The sequence below is a fragment of the Hydra vulgaris genome, chromosome 15, assembly GCF_038396675.1.
Source record: "Hydra vulgaris chromosome 15, alternate assembly HydraT2T_AEP".
NCBI classification, from domain to species: Eukaryota; Metazoa; Cnidaria; class Hydrozoa; order Anthoathecata; family Hydridae; genus Hydra; species Hydra vulgaris.
In genome coordinates, this window is record NC_088934.1 from 9560872 (window position 1) to 9583876 (window position 23005).

Consider the following 23005-nt stretch of genomic DNA (forward strand, 5'->3'; position numbering starts at 1 on the left):
AACGGACCTATTTGCGTTAACGTATAAAGTAAGCGTTTAAGTACAGTCTTGACATCAAGATGTAAGTTCAACTGCATTTCAATTTAGTTAAAATTCCCGATGGAAGTTCAACCAAATTAAAATGCGGTTGAACTTCCGTCTGTTCAATTTGGTTGAAACTTCCATCTGTTTTACACTTCCAAAGTTTAGTTAATTTTATATTTATACGGCTCAAATTTTACGGAGTCATTTAAATTGTCTTTTTAAAAGAGTTCTTATCCAGTGAGAAACGCTTGTTTGTTAATTTTAACCAATGGGATTCAAGAAGTAATTTGTAAACGATTACAGCGCCATTTTACAAAAATTGGATAAATGTTTATATACGTTAGGTTTTGATTTTAATAGCGTTGCAGTGTATAGATAAGTGAATTGTCTAAAGTTTAAAATAAAAAATAAGTGAAGGTTCTTAGATCATATTTACGTATATTTTAGAATTATGAACGCATTAAAAGATAATAATTTTCAGGTAAAATTTTAATGAAAAAGTAATTCTTTGTTAATGTGGTGTTATTAATCTTTTTTACAAATATTTTTATATATTTACTATATATTCAACATGTATATTTCTAAATAGTTTTCTCTGATTTCTGTGCATTTAATTTTTTAGCATTTGTTATATTTTTGTTCGAGATAATGTCTGCATAGTACTTTTATATCATATACACTTTAAGTTTTGATATGTGCACTATAATCCATTCACTTATTTCAAAACATAAAAAAAAAGATAAATAAGTCAATTTTTTTATACCATAATAAATTTAATTTTTATAATGAGTAACATCTGTTAAAAAAACAAAAAAAATAAAAACAAAGAATCATGTAAATATACTAGTAAATTCATGACAAAATACATGGTGAAACCAAAGTTCTCAATCAGTGTATATACTGAAGCCGGCGGAGGTGTATTAGATTGACGTGTGATTAAAATGATGGTTTTTAAAATCTCCATATATTGGTAATTGTATTTTAAGGTACACTATATCATGACTATGAATTTCAAGTACTTGCGTTTATAAATAAACTAAGGGGAATTGATTTAGAGGTACTTAATCTACCAAACTCTAAGGTAGAGACCTTTTTTAAAAGAATAAACTTTTGTTCTTGATAAATATAACATATTGAGAGAACAAGCATTTGAGTGAAGTCTTGTTATATACTTTTAAAATTCAAAGTTCAATTGTGCTATAATTATTTATATTTATTATGAATAAAAATAACCAAAAAAATTATGAAACAATTGGTCTTGTTGTATCTTGAAAATGAAATAAATAAAAAAAAAAAAAATATTATATTTGTACAATTTTACAAACTTATAAATTACAATTGTAAAAAGTAGACATTTAGTTTTGCCCCATTAATAACTAGTGATGAATGCAGAGTATTTTTAGGAATACCATTTTATTTTTACTAAACTAACAATTTATATACTATATATCATTTGAATGCTAAAAATGTTTCAAAACACATAATAATGCTTGCAACAGAATAAAAGTTTGAGAACATAATAAAGTAACCACTTATATCTAATGATTATTTGTTAAAGAAATGAAATTTTTTAAGAGAAAAAGCAAAAACATTTATAAATAAAACAAAAAATAAAATCAACAAAAAAGAAGAATAAATAAATTCTTTGAAAGAAGAAAAGAAAACGAAATTTCTGAAAGAAAATAAGTAAAAAGTAATGTAAATAAAATAAAAAATAATTTTATTCTACCGTGTTAGTTTTACTAAGTTTTTAATATTATTATTCTTTCTTTCTATATTATTATTATTTTTTTTTATAAAAGTACTTAACATAATTTTTTGTTTTGCTTTGTAATGTTTTTAACTTTTGTTTTGATTTTCTCAGTTTTTCTGTTTATATTTTATTTATTTATTTGATCATAATATTTGCGATATATTTGAGATTAGTATTTCAATACTATTTGTAAATATCTGTGAAAATTTAATTTTAGAATATATATGATTGATTGTTTAATAAATACGCACATTTAAAAGTTGAAAAAAGGTTCTTAACAATTCTTTTCAGTAACGTAAACAAAAGAAAAAATAAATCGTTTCTTTAAAAAGTTGATATAATTTTTTTATTTAAAGACATTTGTAATAAAAAATACATACTTATATAAATATAAAAAATATTTATGATTTCATTAATACTTTATAAAAAAAATCATAAACAGTGATTTGTTACTTTATTATTTATTAGTTTATTGTGTTTAAATTAATTATCTATTGGAGATGCGCACAAAATTTTAATTGAGGACGTTGTCAAATCCCACTTGTTAGTGTCTTTATCAGAGCAGGTGTAATTGTAAGCACCCCACCAGTTATAAGGGCATTCATTTAATGGTAATGTTGGAAGGCGTAAATAGAAGTTGACTTCGTCCATGTTGAAACGAAAAAGTATGAATTGATTTAAAAATTTAACAAATATTTAAATCATTAATCAAGTAAGGAAATAAGAATATTCTTATTCTACATTAAAGAATAAACTTTTATAATTGATAAATAATTATGTGTGCATTATTAATGGCATTATTATGTGGTGCAAAATTAAAAACATTAAATGCAACCCGACCTGTAACTTCAAGAAGATACGCCCAGCCTGTGTATAGTTTGTGCCTGTTTGCAGTCAAATTTACATAATATAAATATAATATAATTAAATTATATAATTTTGCATATAGGCAATTCTGGTGTGCTGTAAGTAATCTATAAGTAAATTTCTAGTGACAGGACTAAATGCAAGAAAGAAAAAACAGAGAAAATAGAAAATAGAAAATAACTAATTTAAAAATTGACATCAATTTTCAATTAAATTTGTAATAAATAAATGAAATAATTTTATTTATGCATTTTTTATTTGCACCATTTTCCTTTTAGAATTTGAGTTTATCCTCTTGGATTTGTACTATTATACTTTTTTTCCCCTCCATAAGTGTTTTCACATATCTGTGAAGCATTTTTATTTATATCCATTTGGTCAACGAAGCTGTATATGTCCGTGCTTATAAGTTTTCTTTTTTTGATTTGACCATTACAATCAGAGTCTTTAACAAAGTCAACTACTTTTGCTTGTTGTAAATGATACTATGAATGAAAGCGTTAGTACTCTTGATATAAAATTTCCTTAAACATATTATGATCCGTTTTTTAAAAATTTAATTTAAAATGGGCTTAGAGCATCATTGCAACTTTTAGACAAACGTTATCTTTGCATTAATGAAAATGACTTATAAAAACTTAAATAAAATATGAAAAAGCGCCCATTGATTTTGATAAGCAGGTAAAAAAAAGTTACAGTATAGTTTGCGGCACGTCGCTATGTGTACTATGTATGCTGCAGCATACGTCAAAGAATCAAAGTAAAGGAGAAAATTATAACAATAGCTTATTACTTTTAATTACCTAAAAAACTTGCCAAAGCCTATGATTCGGCTAAAATTGAAGCTAGGGCTTCGGCTTTGGTTGAAGCCAAAGCTTCGGTACATCTCTAATAAAAACAAAAGTAAAGATCAAAGTTATTTAATTCAAATGGCAATTGTATAATTTAATGAAAAACATTTTGGTTATAGAGTACAAAACTTTGACAAACTGATCTTGACATAGAGTATTCTTTTTTAAATAAAACATGTAATTCATTATGATCCATCTTAATGGTTTTGTCTTAATGAATTACATGTTGAATAACTGATTAATTGAATCAATTAATGAGCAATTAATTAAAAAGTGTTATAAATAATTGTTAATAATCTCCTTTAGGGAGTTGCGTTGTTTTATCACTTGTGTATATAATTACTAATTTATATGTATGGCATATACATAATTCATAATTTATATGTATGATATATACATAATTCATAATTATATGTATGACATACATAATTCATAACTTTAATATTAACTAATCGTAATTCCCTTAGGGAATTACGATTAGTTAATGTTAAACTTTTCTATTGTATAATTTAAATATGATAGATAAAACATTAAATATCACTTCTAATAGAAGATAAACCTTATACAGTGTTTGAAGCCGATGACAAGTTGTACCAATTTACTCGTTTGCCATTTAGGCCAACAAATGCAGTTGCCGTTTTTTAAAGGAAAATCTATAAAATTATGATTAAAAACTCTTTAAAACAGACCTATGCATATTTAGATAATATTGCGGTAGCTGGCATGACTCAAGCTGAATATGACCTTTATTTAAAGAAGCGATACAAAGCACCTGAGAAAAACAAGCTTACGTTTAACAGCAGTAAAAGCATAATTTCAGTCAATTCTATAAATCTACTCTCTTATGTTCTATCTCATAATAGTATAAAGCCAGATCCAGAGAGATTACAGCCCCTACTTAGTTTACCTTTACTGTTAAACAGTAAATCATTACAAAGTTTTGTAGGACTCTTCACTTATTACTCTAAGTTCATTTCTAAATATTCGGAAAAAGTGCGTCCATTATTACAGTGTTATTACAACATTCCCACTTAATCAGCAAGCTAGAGATGCATTCACACTACTAAAAAATGATATTGCCAATGCTGTCGTAAAAACAATTGATGAAACAATCCTGTTTGTTGTGGAAACCAACACTTCCGATTTTTTATTAGCTGCAACAAACCAAAATGGACAACCTAAAGAATGCTTTTCAAAACTCCTAAACAAACATGAAAAACATTAACCGGCTATTGAAAAAGAAGCATGCGCAATTGTAGAAGCTCTCCAGAAGTAGAAGCATTTGAATGGACGTCATTTTAGCTAAGTGACATCAACTTGTTTTGTATATGTTCAACCAGAACCATCGAGGCAAAATTAAAAATGATAAAATTATGCAATGGTGTACTGAACTCAGTTGCTACAGCTATTACAGTATCAAGGTAAATGTAACCAATCAGCTGATTGTTTAACACATTCCTCATGCTCTGAAATGCTCTCAAAAATTACCTAATAATAAAAACACAAATTCAACATGCTTCTATATATCAGACAAAGAGACCTTACTTGATCCGGAATCGGGCATTGTAATGCAATCGCATATGCAACATAGCCACCTTCCTAAACGATCGCAGCGAAACCAGAGAGCGCCCCAAAGATACATTTTGAGGATGTAAATTAATTATGTAAACTTTATTGTGAAATGAGCAGCAACTCGTTTTGTGTTTAAAACTGTCGTTTAGTTACTAGTAGGCCATTAGAAAAGTTAATAAATTTATGAAACTCAATTTAAAGACAATGGAATGTTTGTCTTTAAATTGAGTTTTGAATGATCTCTTTCATTGAGAAGACACCTTAAAGCACTGTGAAAATTATTAACTTTCAATACAAGTTAAATAAACTGAATTGCTAATATTTAAATGGAAATGAAAATTGAAATAATAGTCAATATGTTTACTAAACACTTATGTTTTATATTCGAATAGTTATTGTCTATATTATATAATATAATATATAATATATACAATAACTATTTTATACCAATAATATGTTATATATGTCAAATTGGTTTTTGTTAGGAAGTTTAGAATCAAATTGGTTTTTGTGAGGAAGTTTTTTTGTTAGCAAGGTTGGAAGTTAGGTCACTTTAAGTTGGAAGTTAGGTTGGCATTGCTGAATGCTGACCCTAATTCCAAAGGCTGATATATATATTTTTTATTATTTTTGTTATTCACCTCCTTAAGGCCGAGAAGGCCACTACAGATGAGGAGGCTACTTAATAGTGGCTATAACCCTCTCTCAACTCTATAATTCCGAAACACGAACCTTGAGTAACAAGGCCGCTGCACGGAGAAACAAGTTGAGCGCGGTACTACCAGGGACGTGGTGGGGATCAAACTCAGAACCCCTTGTTTATGAAGCGAGCACTTTACCCCTACACCACTACCGCATGATGCCGATACCGATGCCGATGGATAGGAAAAGGCCAATGCCGATACCGATGAATTAACTAATTATTAAAGTTTAGAAGATATAAAGCCATAGAGCTTTAAATTGGGTAAATTTTTTTATGTAATCCATACTGGTAAACAAATACTTGGACCCAAATAAATAAACTTGCCTGTAAACAAAGTCAAAATAAACAATTTTTCTAAAAATTCTAAGCGATGCATAAAGTTTAGATTATTTATTATTTAATAATTATCAAAATGCAGGATAAAAGTATTAAAATGCCATCAGTAATGCATATCGGTAAATTAATAAAAAAAGGCCGATGTCGATACCAATTCCGATTGTACAAAAAGTGGCCGATTAAGCTGATGCCGATTAATCGGTACATCACTAATATATATATATATATATATATATATATATATATATATATATATATATATATATATATATATATATATATATATATATATATATATATATATATATATATATATATATATATATATATATAAAACAGCAATACTATTAAGGTTTCAAGACTAATCTTTTTTCTCACTTTTTGATTTTCACTCCTCAAACTGAAATCTTTACATTACCTTGTAAAACAAATTTAAATAAACTTAAAAGTAAATTGCAAAATTTATCAAATATCTCCAAGGTGAAAACATAACTTTTATCATAAAATGCAAGCCTAAGTCTATTTTTTTGCTTATTTTTACACCACACAACAAAGTTACGCTTACACAGGTTTTCATATTAAGGTGTACAATTGCAGGCCATTAATACATAAATCATCAAAGCACAAAATACTTTGTTTCGACAATTTGACTGCTACTTCAAGTCAATTTGACAGCTACTTCAAAAATATTATTATTTTTTTTATTTTTTTTTTCAAATTTACTGTTTTTGTAAATTTTAAACATTTAATACTAATAGAATAACAATGTTCAAAATGTTCAAAAAAAAAAAATTTTTATTTAAAAAATAAAAAAAATTGACAACATAGTTTATTTTCAATAATTCATTACATTTAACGCAATTCAGAACAGTATTACAGATGGAGTAACTATTTACTGATGTTTTTTGTTTGAAGTATCATTGAAAGTTGTGTATAATTCTTTTAAACTTATATTGTATAAATTATATAAATATACATTTTGTATAATAAACGTTATTTAAAAATAAAAAAATTTTGTTTTTATAAATGACGACTTTCTTAGACAGCAAAAGTCTCTTTAATGAACTTTGTAAAAGAATCGTTAAAGTTAATACATTAAAAAAATAATAATAATTTAGTTGAGTAAAAAATGACAAATGTTTTTGAAAGTCGTTAAAATTAAATAATTTTGATCTTTAATGCTTTATATTATTGAAACACTCTTTAATGCAGTATCAAAACGATGCAAATATTTTTTATTTAAAGTATTAATAAATATCTTAATACTTTGTGTGTGTGTGTGTGTATATATATATATACATACACACATACAAAGTTTTAATAAATATCAGAACATTGTTCTGATATTTATTAATACTTTATATGTATACATGTATATATATATACATATATATATATATATATATATATATATATATATATAATATATATATATATATATATATATATATATATATATATATATCAGGCCTTGTTACGAGATTTCGCTGCATAACGAAAATGCATAGTGCATTTCTAAGTAACTCAACTCAGCAAATATATTTAGATATTGTTAGAAGTTATATTGCCTCACTAGCGACTTTTCAAGTACCGCATTGTAATTGAAGTTATTTTATTAACGCGTTAAAAATCATTCAGTTTTTTTTTCTCACTATAACAAAAGTTACAAATAAAATCTATGTTCCTATTTGAAAAATCATTTTCATCATTTCTTTCATATATGAAGTAAATTTTATTTTGAAAAAAATATTTTTTTCATAAACATAAAATAATATTTGTTTATTTTCTTATAATTTTACAGTTGGTTTTTGGTTATTTTATTAACAGTTAATAAATTTTTTCTTATTTATTTTGTGAACTCCTTTTAATAATGTTTTTAAACAATAAAGAGTTTTTTTTTATTATTTATCAGTTACCGATAACATATTCGTGAACATAATTTATTTTCATAAATTAACGAACTTCATTAAAACTTTATGTTATTGAATTAACAATATAGAAAATATTTCATTAATAAAATATTTACATCAAAATAAAACGTGCATTTTTTAAACTATTACAACAAAAAATAATTTTTATATTTAAAAGGAATTTATATATTTAATTCCTTCAAATAAAACTTAAAACACTTTTTTTTTTTTAACTGAATTTTAACAACAACAAAAAAATTATTAAACAAACTGTTTTTTTAACAAAAAATCTATTAGTTTACAATTGCGGTTAAATGCTTTTACTTACGACTTTATTTCTTCTGAATAAATGTCATGTAAATGACATTTAAAGATAATTTAAATATTCCAAAACATAAAAGTTTTTGCGTAGCGCAAAACTGCTGAACGCGTAGGCAAATCGCCTTTTCGCAGGCAAAATGCGAGCTGCGTAAGGCTTCTTAACAAGGCCTGATATATATATATATATACACATATATATATATATATACATATATATATACATATATATATGTATACATATATATATATATATAGATATATAAATATATATATATATAAATATATATATATACAACCCTCGGAATTAGGGTCGGCATTCGGCAATGCCGACCTAAAAGTGTTTGAGATCAGCAAAAAATTGCCAACCTCATTTCGATGTTTTATGGCATGACCTTTGTATCAATTTTTTTGCCAACCTGTTGCCAACCTCAATTTTCCTAATTCCGAGGGTTTTATATATATATGTATATATATATTTTTTTTATTTATATAATTATTTTTAATGATAAATGTTAATCTTTTAACAAATTTAACAAAAAATAAACCTAATGTATAAATGTTTGAACAAAGCATGAAATGATTTTTAATGCGTAATTATTTACTAGCATGTATTTACATGGAAATATATGCTTTTAAATTGGTAAAAAAAACAACAACAAAAACTATAATTTAAATAAAGCGCAAATATTTTTTAAACAATCATTAGAAGTAAATTGCTCCTTTTTTTAAAGGCTTTTCCATGAATTGTATAAACATCAGCAAAGATAAAGGATTCAAAGTTTATTATTTTAAATGTAATTAAAAACTTGATTTAAATAAACTTATTGTTTTAGTTTGTTGAGTTCTATTGTAGTTGAGTTATTATTATTATTATTATTATTATTATTATTATTATTATTATTATTATTATTATTATTATTATTATTATTATAAGTTGTTCTGAAGTTTAGTTAAAGTAATTACAAAGAATTGAAAAGTGGTCTTTTCTTAAACAAACAAACAAAAACAGTCAAATTTACTTAAATTTATTACTTTTAAAGCAGGAACTATGAAAAAAATCGAAGAAATAAAAAAGCGGTACTCTTATATGCCTAATATGTGGAAGTGGGCGCTTATAAATTTCTGAACATTTTCCGACACACCCTGAGCTTATTAAGACCAACTCCTCCTACACTTGTTTTTAAAATTTTACTTTTTATCTCAAAACTAAAATTTTCATTTATTATTTTCTTAAGACCTGAACTGGTCATAAAAATAGTAAATATAAACTTACTTATAGAAATCAAAATGAAAATTCCTACCTGCCTGTTTATTAAGAACCTCCCATCCTCCCTCTATTTATTAGATCTGGATAAAGATAAAAAAAATTGAGCTATATGTTTGAATTTTTTATAAATTAACCACGACCAGTGAAATTTTAATAAGTTTTTAAAATTTAGAATCAGATTTTATAAAACTATCAAGGAAACATAAACAGAATGTCAACAACAACTAAAGGATCAATTTGATATGGTCAAAACTGTTTCCAGTAACATAACTGTCAAGTTACTCTAAGGTATTTTGTGTAACTTGGCAGTAATGTAGCTGTCAATTTACTGTAAGAGTAAAGTGAATACAAGGTAGGGTGGAAATGGGTGAAAATTTTCAATTGACAATATCTCAATAACTAGTATATATTTTAGTGATGTACTGATAGCACTTTTTTGGCTGATGCCGATACCAATGCCGATGAATGGAAAAAGGCCGATGCCGATACCGATGAATTAAATAATTAATAAAATTTTGAAAATATAAAACCATACAACTTTAAATCGTGTAATCTATTTCATGGAATCAGTAGGGGTAAACAACTACTTGGACTCAAATTAGAGTCAAGCCATTATTTTAAAAGATATTAGAAAAACTCAGTTAAAAAAATATACATTTTTTAGTTTTTAAAAAAAACGTTTTTTAAACTTGTTTCTCTGCGTAGCAGCCTTGTTTGTCAAGGTTTGTTTTTTGGAGTTGTAAAGTTGAGAGAGAGAGAATTGTAATCATATCTAAAGTAGCCTCCTCGATTGCAGTGGTGTCTGGGAGGTGAATTGAAATAATACAAAAATAACAAATAAAAATATAGAAATATGGTAGGCTATACTTGAACACATTTAGATAACAATGCTTAAATAGGTTACTTTTAAGTATAACAATAGAACAACACAAAATAAAATTATTCTAAAAACAACACAATGGTAGTAAAAGTATAAGTACATTCAGCTGTTAAATTAAAGCTTATAAACATTATCTTAAGAATAAATAATATTGCCTCTAAACAAAGTCAAAATAAAAATTTATTTAAAAAATTCTAAGTAATGCATAAAGTTTAGTTTATTTGTTGTTCAATTATTATCACAATGCAGGATGAAAATATTAAAATGCCATCAGTTGGAAAATCGGAAAATCAGGCCAATACCAATACCGATTGTGCAAAAAGTGGCCGATTAAGCTGATGCCGTTTAATTGGTACATCACTAATATATTTTAAGCTAAAGGTTTTGCAGTTATCATTAAAAATAACTAAAAGTTTTGCAGTTTTCAAATAAACTGTTACTCTGAGAAGTAAGGTCAATAAGGACTAAATGACCCTGGTGAAGTTAAACTTTTATTTAGGTTTTATTTAGGTCTAATAAAAAAAAATAATGTTGTTTTCAAATATGTTATAGATTTATTAAATACATCTATAAACTATTTAATTAAATATAAATAAAATATAGAGCCAGTCCATTATATTTGTTTTTTACTGTAAATTTTTTCAGAATGCATCTAAAGGAACTGTAAAAACAATGCTTCAAAAATCTGACAAACCAAGTAGTTCAGAAAAAGAAAATCAAGACCAAAAAGAACCCAAAAATCAAAGTAAAGAAAATCCTCCTCCGCCTATCGATAAGTTAGTTGTGTTTAACTGAAAATTTCAACTTTGAAGCTCTTTAGCTGCTTTAGCATGCTTATATCAATTGACTGAAATTTGTTTTCAAAAATTTGGGTAAATTGTTTTTGCTTTACTCAAGCAGAAAGCTTAATACCAACTTTATTTTAAAATATTTAAAAAAATAATTAAACTTCTTATCAATTCACTTTACCATAATAGTTGGTCAATATTTTTTATTGGTATTTAAGCTTCTGTAACAGTTTAGTGAGAATAAATTTTACCAAACTTTTTTTGTCATAAAATTCTTTCAAATAAAAAAAAATTATTAGAGAACTTAAGGATTCATTTTTTTTACGCAGATGTTGGTCTCTATCTGATTTTGATATTGGCAAACCACTTGGAAAAGGTAATTTTAATTTATTTTTTAATGTATTTTTGACATGAAATAAAGGAAAGATTAAATTTTAGATATCATTTTGTTTGCATTTGCCTTGTTTAGTTTTATCTGAAGCTAAGCTAAGTTTTATTTGAAGCTAAGGAGTTAGTTTAAAGCGTCTCATTAAAGGCATTTCTTTGAATACATGAATTTACTTAGCGTAAATACATGTATTCAAAGAAATACATGAATTTACACTAATTAAATTCCTTTATTCAAAGAAATGTCTTTTTTTTTTTAAAAAAACCTGACTCAGTGGGTCTTTTTGGGTTTTTATTGGGTAAATTTAGGTTTTTTTTTATTTTTATTTCGTATCTGTTAAATTTTTGTTTTGTTTAATGGTATTAAAAATTAGTATAATTTTTTACTTTAACTTTATTTAAAATATATTTTATAAAATGTTATTTAATAATTTATAACAAGAAATTTTCAAATTATTTTGAAAAAGGTTTTTAAACATAATTTTAAAAAAGATTTCACATTAGGCCTATATGTATTGATTTTTTTTAAATCTAAAAGTAATATTTTTATAATTAAAAATGTCAATGAGAAATAGGAAAAAGAACACTGGAGAATGGGATGAAGTAAATTTCAATTGAACTTCAAATTTGAACTTGAAATTTAAATGAACAAACTTGTTTCTCCGCGCAGGGGCCTTGTTTATAAAGGTTTGTGTTTCTAAGTTAAAAAGTTGTAACCTTGTAACTCCTTGACTGTATCGATCTTCTCAGGGTTATTGTTGGTATAATAGTTAATAATAATTTAGTTAATAATTAATTTAGTTAATAAAGTAGTTATAATGTTAATGTTGGTTATAATAAAATATAAATTTTTGTAAATACATATTCAAATACAATGTCAAGTTTGCTGATTGGTTATTGAATTTTAAAGTGGAATGTAAATGATTGTTCTTGTGTAAATTAAATTTGATTGGATGATAGCTTGTCTAAGCATAATTTGGTTTGTTTAAAATGAATTTGAGTGTGCTGAGATGTACTATACTAGATTAATTATATAAGAGATTATAATCTCTTTTTATATTTATTAAAAAGAGATTATATCAATGTGTATGTGTGTATATATATATCATCGCGTTAGCAGACAAGGTTCTAACTGATCCGTGAGTAGTTTTGAGTAAATCAATGTCAAAAATTGTTAAGTTCCTACCATTAAAATTTATTCATATCAATCGATAGTATTTTTCACCCATGATAACATAAGCATTTGCCTTTAGTATCAATATTTGTAACTAAAAATGTTTCACTCTTCATTGAAAAATAAATACCCCTAAAATGCAGTTAGAACCTTGTCATGGTGGAATAGTCACATCTTCACTATGACAAGATTGTAACTGCAGTTATGATGTAGTTAAAAACATTTTAGCTACTTTAATGTTTTGTGATTAACTGTTTTGTATGTAACTACTTTTAAGTTTTGAAACAATATTATAATAAACAGTAATTATCCTATTATCTAACAATTTTTTACCGTATATTATATTTAATAACCATTACATTATGGCTTAAAAGCTAAAAGCTTTTCATTGCATTCTGTCATCTTATAGATGAAGAACCACTGGTTAGTAATCTCGGTCCTTGAGAGACACAAAAGAAAATACAGCTTTAAATTGTGCAAGTTTAAATCTTTGATTTAACATTCAAAACTCTAGAAATAAAAGGCTAGTGTGTGCATTTTTCTGTTAAGTTTTTTCATTAAATTTGATTTTAGCCCAAGTCATAGGTTCATTTCAATTATAGATAGATAATTTTAGCACAACAATGTTAGAAAAAGGGGCTAACTTGTAGTTAAACAGTAGTGTGGGTTTATTTGAATAACATATTGATAATGATAAGGATTTTTTCTTTCAACCTGTTTGAGAGTCCTTTCAATCCAGGTGGGCTATAAAAACTAGCTATCCTTGTGAGTTTTTCAATTTAATTATGCGCATGATCCACTTTCTGGACACAAATGACTAGGAAGTAAGTACTTTATAGTAATTTAAATGACTAGGAAGTAAGTATTTTGTAATGTAACACACTATTTGATTTTTTGCTGTTCCTGTTTTTAGGGACACAGCAGTCAGACCAAGTAACTAAGTTGCTCATGTTGCCACAACATTCAATACATTGTAAAAGGCTTTAGAAATGTTGTCGTTATTGTCCACCATTGATTCAGTCTATAATGTGCAGTATTGTTATTTGGTTGTTGTATAATATACTGCCGAGTTTTTTTTTTTTTTTTTTTTGTCATTCACTTCCCCAAGGCCAAGAAGGCCACTACAGATGAGGAAGCTACTTGTGGTTATAACCCTCTCCCAACTCTATAACTCCAAAACATGAACCTTGACGAACAAGGCCGCTGAGCGGAGAAGCAAGTTGAGTGTGATGCTACCAAGGACGTGGTAGGATCAAACTCAAAACCTCTCGCTTATGAAGCGAGTGCTCTACCTATACACCACTATCGCATAATTAATCACACTTTGCTTTTTTTCATAAAAAGTAGTTTCAGTTCCAACATTACTATCTTAATTTACAGTACTTTTAAAAGTCTTTTTAAATTATTTAAAAAAACTTTATCCATAATACAGCCTTGCTAATAAAAACATTATTACAAATTGTTCAATTTTTTTAATATTACTAATGTTTATGATGTAGTAAATTAAAATTATATTATATTGTTCTTTAACTATACTCAAAGTTATACATTTATTATCTTGCTGTTAGAGGTAAGTGATGGGTAATAAACGTTAAACATCCTTTCATTGACTGACAGTTAAGAATATGCGTGGCAAAATGTACTTACATCAACTAATGGTAAGTTTAGGAGAAGACTAAATTGTCATTATTAGATTTAAAAAATGAGTTTTACCTAATAAAAGCCATTTGTTTTTGTTTTTAGTTAGCTAAACCTGCAGGTGGAACTTTGGTACATTAGTAGTTTACGCTAGATCACAATAAATTTTAGTTTATTTTGTTTGTCATGATACAAATGGTCCAATAAGGTCATAATCTCAATTTTTGAAAAAATGTCTTTGGAACCTTGTCAAACCAACGCGAAGTTATGTCTAAAATTTATTGACATATTTGTGTGTGTGTATCATACATACATACATACATACATACATACATACATACATACATACATACATACATACATACATACATACATACATACATACATACATACATACATACATACATACATACATACATACATACATACATACATACATATATATAGAGAGAGAGAGAGAGAGAGAGAGAGAGAGAGAGAGAGAGAGAGAGAGAGAGAGAGAGAGAGAGAGAGAGAGAGAGAGAGAGAGAGAGAGAGAGAGAGAGAGAGAGAGAGAGAGACTTGAATGTTAGTCGAAAAGGTTCTTCCATTAACTGTAGTTTTAAAGAGAATGCTGATAAACCAGACCAGAAAAAGTTTAAAAACTTGAATAAATTTTTCTTTTTAAAAATAATAGATTGCTTGCCCAAGCCAAACTCTCAGTTGATGTAGCTTCCTTGTAGCAGCAGGCTATAAGATAGGTAATGTAGCAACACTCCCTTGTAGTAGCAGGCTATAAGTTAGTTGATGTAGCAGCATTTCCTTGTAGCAGAAGGCTATAAAATAGTCGATCTGTGCATGTTTCAAAAGTAAGTTAAAAAAAAGAAATACACTATTAATTAAAAAAACTTTCTAGTTTCTAATTGTTAAAGTCATTAAAATGTTGTTGGATGAGACTTTTTTTTACCATAAAGGTCTCTTTCGACTACGAGATAAGGATATATATATATATATATATATATATATATATATATATATATATATATATATATATATATATATATAAAAATCAGGGCTTGAATTAAGTGATCGTGAATTGTGATATCTGGAAATGTTCCTGGTCTTAAAATTGTTAGCTTTTTAAATATTGTAAATTCTGTTTTTATAAAATTCAATAAAACTAAATTCAAAAGCTGTTATTAATTTATTTAAATAAAAGAAATTAATAAATAAGATACAAAATACTTTTATATCTTATTTAAATCCAAATCAATATTTTATTATAAATTAAATTCTTGTAACTCTTTTGCAAATATGTGTACAAAATTAAAGACAGAGGAGACTAAAAATTTATAAAAACTAATTTAAACTTTTTATTGTTCTTTTAATGCAAAACAAAAAACTCTAATGACTTATTTTAAAATATATCTTTTTTAATATTATTTTTATTATCAATTAATTTCTAATTTAAGTTTTTAAATAAATAATTCCTTAAACTTTCTAAGCAAAAATCGACATTAAGGTTTCATACAATGTGCAAATAGCTTTAGCATAGTTTTTTGTATAACTTTTTCAGGCCTTTAATAATTTTTTTTTTCTTATAACTTTTTTTTTATTTATAATCCTTATATTCTGGTGTTTGTTTTTTCATTAATTTTTGCAATATAATAAATAACCATTTCATTAAAACAGTGTTCACGATTTTTAATAAACTGAGAATTTAATGACCAGAAATATTTCCAGATATTGCCAATCATGGTCACTTAGTTCGAGCCTTGCTCAATTTGATTGAAAATAATGGCTTTATATTGAACTTTCTCTAAAACTCAAAAAACCCTTCAAAAACACCAATGAGCTATGTTTTAAGCCTGCATTTTTAATGTGGCTTTCCAGAACTTTCAAAGCACAGTTGATAATTGTTGTTTTACATTTGTATTGTTTTGTATATGTTTTGTGAATCATAATTTTTGGTAATTTATTTACATATCAATTTTCATATTAAAATCAACTAAAAATAAAATATTTTTTAAATATATTTATTTTAGGTAAATTTGGAAGTGTCTACCTTGCGAGAGAAAAACAGAGTCATTTTATTGTTGCATTAAAAGTAAATTGTTACCTTTTTTGTTTTTTAAAATTAAATGATTTAAGCTTATCAATTGAATTGTTTATTTGAATTTATTTTTTATAACTTTTTTATTTATATAAAATCCTTAAATTATATGATGTTTAAAAAACAATTAAAAGTTATGGCATAAAAAACTTAAACATTGATTGGTTTAAAAGTTGTTTAACAAATAGAAAACAATATATATCCTATAATGAAGGAAAATCAAAATATATGACAGTCACATGCAGTGTTCCTCAAGGATCAATACTCGGACCACTAATCTTTCTTGTTTATAAAAACAACTTACATAAGTTTTCTAATATTTTAACTTGAATTTTATTCGCCGATGACACAATCTTGTTTTGCTCTAATAGTAACATCAACTTCTTATTTGAAACAGTCAATAAGGAACTCACAAATTTAACTGAATGGTTCAAGTCGAATTAACTATCCTTAAATATAAGTAAAACCAAATGCACTCTTTTTTATAGACATTTTTCATTAAAAAAATTATTCACTTTAAAACTTCCCTATCTATATATTGATAATTCTAATATAAAAAGAGAGCATTTGTGTGTGTTCTTAGGTGTATTTCTTGGCAAAATCTTTTGTGCCGTGAAGACATAAGTATAATAGAAAACAAAAATCAAAAAATATTGGCTTATATAAACCTAAAAGGTTTTAAAACCATAGGTGTTTAAAAAACATACTTTTCTTTTATTCACAGCTAAAAAATTTAAAATAAAACTTAAACAAAAACTTTTTACTATTGACAATGAATTAAGTTATTTCTAAATATCTCAGATAATTTTATTCTCTTTTATTTACCTAATTCTTTTATTTTTTATGTTTATATATACATTAGGGTTATGACTTTTTTTCAACCCCATGCTCCTGTTCTGTAGTTTGATGAACTTTTACCTAAAAAGCACGAAATGAGCTATTATTTGCATATCTTTTGAAAAAAGTTCACCCCGCCATTGAAAAATCGATTTTGACTTAATTACTACTATGTAATACATAAGTACTACTATGTGATACATAAATACTACTATGTGATACATAAGTACTACTATGTGATACATAGCACTTTTTTCAAAAGATATGCAAATAATAGTTCATTTCGTGCTTTTTAGGTAAAAGTTCATCAAGCTACAGAACAGGAGCATGGGGTTAAAAAAAAGTCAACCATAATATACATGTTTTTTTTTTTATCTTATTTTTTCCCTTATGCGAACAAGCCACCTGGTTTGCTTTGTTGTTGTTATTATTAACTTAAACAATGTAAAAAATAGATCTTAATCCTATTAATAATTATTGATTAATTGCTTTAACAAATAGTTCTTTTTATCTCAAATCTGCTCTTATATCTAATTTTTTTTTGTACCTTTTTAGGTTTTTGTCTTTTATTAGGTTGTGTCATATTTTTTTTTATTTTTTGGCATTTGTTAATTAAATAAAAAAATATAATTCAACTAATTTTTAATGGTATTATAAAAAAATTATCTTATAAAATAACTGATTGTAATGTAAAAATATGATGTAAACTACAGGGCTTAGTGATAAGACTACTATTGTCTACTTTTTGCCCTGGCCAAGTAAATGTTTATTTATACATTTGGTGTTGTAAAAATATTTAAACAGCAATATATATATATATATATATATATATATATATATATATATATATATATATATATATATATATATATATATATATATATATATATATATTTAAAAAAAATCAGTTTGTTTTAAAAGATGTTTTTTAATATTTCATAAGTTTTGTCCAAAAGATGTTTTTCAATATTTCATAGGTCTTGTTTAAATCACAACTTATGAAAGCAGCTGTTGAGCATCAATTGAGGAGAGAAATTGAAATACAATCTCACTTAAAGTAATTAATTTTTTTATTCTATACGTATTTCTCATATGGGTTTTTTAAGTTTGAAATTTCATCAATGATTGATGAGTTTTATCTTTATAGAAAATTTTGTTTGGACTGTCAAGAGCGAATTAACTTTTGCTTTATGTTTTTTATTCATATTCACAATAAAATAAACTTTTCTCACATCTGAAATCTGAAATTGTCTTTACTATTACCTTACTATTTACTTTCGTATTTGGTTGCTTATACAATTATAGTTGTACTATATAATAATAGTTAAACAATTTTATAACAAATATATAATAATTATGCAATTTTAGCAATTAAATGCTATTACTATTTTCATTTTTTTTAATTATATTTACTGCAGTATGGGAAATAATATTTACTGCAGTATGGGAAATTATATTTACTGCAGTATGGGAAAATGTTTCTATTTTCGAATTATATTTTAAAATTATTTTATATTGCTTTTACCTCTCCCTCTTTTTATATTACTTTTTCAAAAATATTGGTGCCTTACAAATTTTGCTTTATAAAAATTGTAATAATAGATGCAATTTTGAGTAGAAATTTATTACCTCCACAAATTATTACCTACACATTTATTACCTACACACATTTATTATCATCATGTTATTATCATCATTTATTACCTACACACATTATTATCATCATACCTACAAATTTATTACCTACACATTTTATACATGAGCATTGGTGTTTTTTATTTTCTTATGCACCATATCTTTTCAAGTTGGTTATATTTTGGAGTTAATTGTAGTTTTATATGTTTTGCTTTGATTAGTAATATATATGTTTTATATTTTTGTTTATTAGTATTTAACAAAATGTATATTATACTTTTGTTTATTTGCTTTGTCTGCTTTTGCATTTCTATTAGTCTTTATTTTTGTCTGGATAATTGTCTAAATTTGCTTTGTTTAAAAACTAATTCTTAAACTAATTCCTTTATTATTTAATGTATCCTTTCCTCAAGCATCCATTGCTTGCATGTGACCATTTGGCAAGTTTATATGTCAAAATTTTAAATAGTATGATTAAGTCAGCAGTAGCATAAAGTCCCATGCTTTGATAAGTGTTTCAACACATGGGGTCAAATATAATAATAGTCATAATAATAATAACAACAATAATAAAACCAATAATTGGTTTCTTTTGATTAAATTGACTGAAAATTATATTGTTTTTTTGTATTATTAGATACATTTATTTATGGAATTAAATTTATGGATTTTTAAAATTTTTAAAAAGTTTAAATATTTAAAGTCAGCAGTGGATATGCTTTGTCAACATGAGGCATTCTATTGGAGTTGATGATTATATAGTAATAACTAAATACTGCAATAAGTTTTCAACTTTATGATGCATTAGTCTTCAGAATAAAAGAGCAAAGGACAGAATTTTATTGGAGACTTATTTCTGTTTATGAAAGAAAATAACTGTTCACACTGATCAGTACTTCCAAACATGGGCATAATTTCATATGCGAATCTTCGAGTGTTTTCAAACCTAACTGGCAAATATTTGTATTATTTAGACACTCTGACTTCAGTGAATTTTTCCTTCAAATTAGAATCGCACTGGATATCAATAGCCTCCATTTGCATATGATTCAAATTAGAATCACACTGGAAATCGATAACCTCCATTTGCATATGATCCAAATTGTTCAGAACATGGCTGAAATATAATTTTTTTATTAATCTAAAAATAATAAAAGATTCTCTCTATAAACTTTTTTTAAAATGAAAACTAAAATTACAAAATAAACAAAAAAAAAAATGAAATAACAAAATAGAAATTAAAAATTCAAAAAAGCAATCGTTGAGAACGAAATAACAATCTGATTGTTAAATGTTGTGTTATCTCATTCATTCATTATCTCTGATATCAGCTCAATAACTTTTTCCTTTTTTGTTACTAGTCTGGCTTTTTTTAAATAGTTATTGTTCTTCTTTTTATTATAATTATTTTTTGGTCACTATCTATATTATTACTTTTTGTTGTTTGTTTGCTTTTTGCTTTATTTGTTTATTTTATTAAGGTGTCACTCCAATGACTAGTTTTTAACTATACGAGTGACACCGAACCTAATTTTATAAAATTATAAATAAATCTGTAATTTTTTTTAATTTTATAGTTAAATAAATGGATATATTAAAACAAAAAAAACAAAAAAAAAACAATATAAAAAATTAAATAATTTGCTAAAAAACTAAATAACAAATTATTCAGAGTGAGCTGCAAAATTATGTGTCGTGGGCTGCGAGTTTGACAGCCTTGTTCTAAATAGATTAAATGTCACAAATTTAAATCATTCTTGAAAGTCCTTGGGAAATGTTGAAGGTTTCTGAAGTGAAGAAGATATAACAGGAAATAATGAAATACTTGAAACTATTAGTGAACAACTAAATAAAGCTTTAGAAGGTTGTTTTTTTTGCAGCAGCCAGAAATTCTTTGTCAAGATTAAGCAAACCTTTGAGTTCTAAATTGTTAAAAGAAATGTCATTATTTGAAAGTGGTTGTTCATGGGGTGATTTGAAAAGTTTATGATTTTTTAATGACGATTAAACCAACGAGCATAGGTATTTTTAGTTTTGAAGCATATAATAATTTTGGATTTCACAGGAAATTCTGGGATTTGATTTTACAGTTTTGAATTCCAGGATCAGAAATTTTCAGGGTTTTTAGCAAACCCTAGTTTTGGAAAGAAAAGAAAAAAGCAGAAACAATTTTTTTTTAATGAAAGGATTTTTATTATTTTTCACTGCTTCTATTTATTAAAAAGCTTTATGAAACTTTCTTTTGTATTTATGCATGATCTATGGGCTAGTGAAAAGAGTTATACATAAACAATTGCCAAGTCTAAAATTTAACTCTAATTGGATTGAGCTAGGTATTGATTATTTATTTTAAGGTATTGCAACTTTTATACAAAAGCCATACTTTTTTTAAGTTCTTACATCATGCAAAATGTACAGACAAAAAAAGAGAAAAAAAAGTATACTAATTTTTAGTTAGCATTAGTTTCTCTTTTAGTATAGAGATTAACTACTAAATAAAAAAGGATAATAATAATAAAAGATAATCAGAAAAAGTTTATTTTTCAAATATTTTTGCTTTGTTTGCCTTTGAAATAAATTCTGTTTTTAACTGAAGCCTTTCAGTTTTTAAACAATTTTATTGATCCCACAGCCTTTACTGTCCCTCTCGCTCAGTAGGTAAAAGTTAAAGGGACATCGAAAAAGTTAAAGAAATATTAATTTTTTTGAGTTTAAGTAAAATAATTTAGGTAATAACATCTTTTTTAGACATCCACACATATTAAGATTATATGGCTACTTCTATGATGCGAAGCGCGTGTTTCTTATACTGGAGTATGCACCACAAGGAGAGTTATATAAACATTTAACAAAATCTGAACGTTTTAATGAGGCCAAGTCAGCAACAGTAAGTTTTTGTAGATAATATCTATTATAACTAATAGTAATGTACATCAAATTGATAATTTATTATATCTTTTGTATTCAAAGTTAAATTTAGTAAAGTTAAAGTTTAATAAAGTTTTAAGTTAACATCAGCTAAGTTTTTTTAGATTAAATATATATTATTGCTATTGTTGTTAAAATTATTTTGATAAGCAGATTTATTGTTATGTGACGATAGCATTTAAAGTAATTATGTTAAAAAAATGTTATTCTACTTATAAAGCAGAGTGTGTTTCTTTACAATTTTTTGTTGCTCATTCCGCTTTATCATTATTATTTTTTTAGTTATATTTTTTGTACATACATGGACTGATTTAGATAGGGAGAAAATGCAGGTAGTGTACATACATCAACTGATTTTAATAAGGAGAACATGCGAGGAATGTATATACATTGAAATGGTTTAAGTTAGGGTAGGGAATCCTAACATTAACCCTAACCCTTTTCCCCAATGCATGTACACTTCCTGCATGTTCTTTCTGTTAAATTCAGTTAATGCATGCACCATTCCTTCAGTTGCAAAATATCAAGGAAATATTGGGCAGTCAGTAAAATGGGAACCGCAAACTTCAAACCGGTAAAATGCAAACTTTTTTTGTGAACCAAAACATATTTTAATGCCCCACAAGTTTAATATTTAACTGTTTGCTCTTCAATTCTTTCTTTTATAAAATTGAATATAATGGGATTAGATTTATTTAAATCTTTACCCACTGAATTCAAAGAGAATTCAAAAACAAACCAAAAGCTGGTACCAATTACATTTTCTCGTGGACTAATGATAAGGATAGAAGGTAACATGTGAATATATATATATATATATTGCTGAATTTAAGCGTTTTTTTCGCAAAGAAAGTCCTATTTGTTGCAAAAAAAAAGCCTCAATTTTGAATTGGGGCAGCACCCAAATACAGTCATGCTGTCTAGAATAGCCCCTGATGAACCCCTGAAAGGGGTTCGAAGACAATGGAATAAAAAAGAAATATTTTAGAATTCTTGTTGCTCAGAACACAGTGAGTGATGTGTTAGCACGTAGAGCACACTA

General features: G+C 25.7%; 1 protein-coding gene across 1 annotated transcript in view; it reads left to right on the forward strand.

The window, feature by feature from the left end:
• The first annotated feature begins 281 nt into the window (after nt 1-281).
• Nucleotides 282-23005, forward strand: part of LOC136092445 (aurora kinase C-like) — a 37751-nt gene continuing 15027 nt past the window's right edge. The window contains exons 1-6 of the mRNA XM_065820691.1: nt 282-505; nt 11130-11260; nt 11602-11648; nt 16496-16557; nt 18378-18457; nt 21784-21922. Of these exons, the coding sequence (XP_065676763.1) occupies nt 476-505; nt 11130-11260; nt 11602-11648; nt 16496-16557; nt 18378-18457; nt 21784-21922 (489 nt within the window). The 5' untranslated portion in view covers nt 282-475. The remainder of the gene's footprint in view (nt 506-11129; nt 11261-11601; nt 11649-16495; nt 16558-18377; nt 18458-21783; nt 21923-23005) is intronic.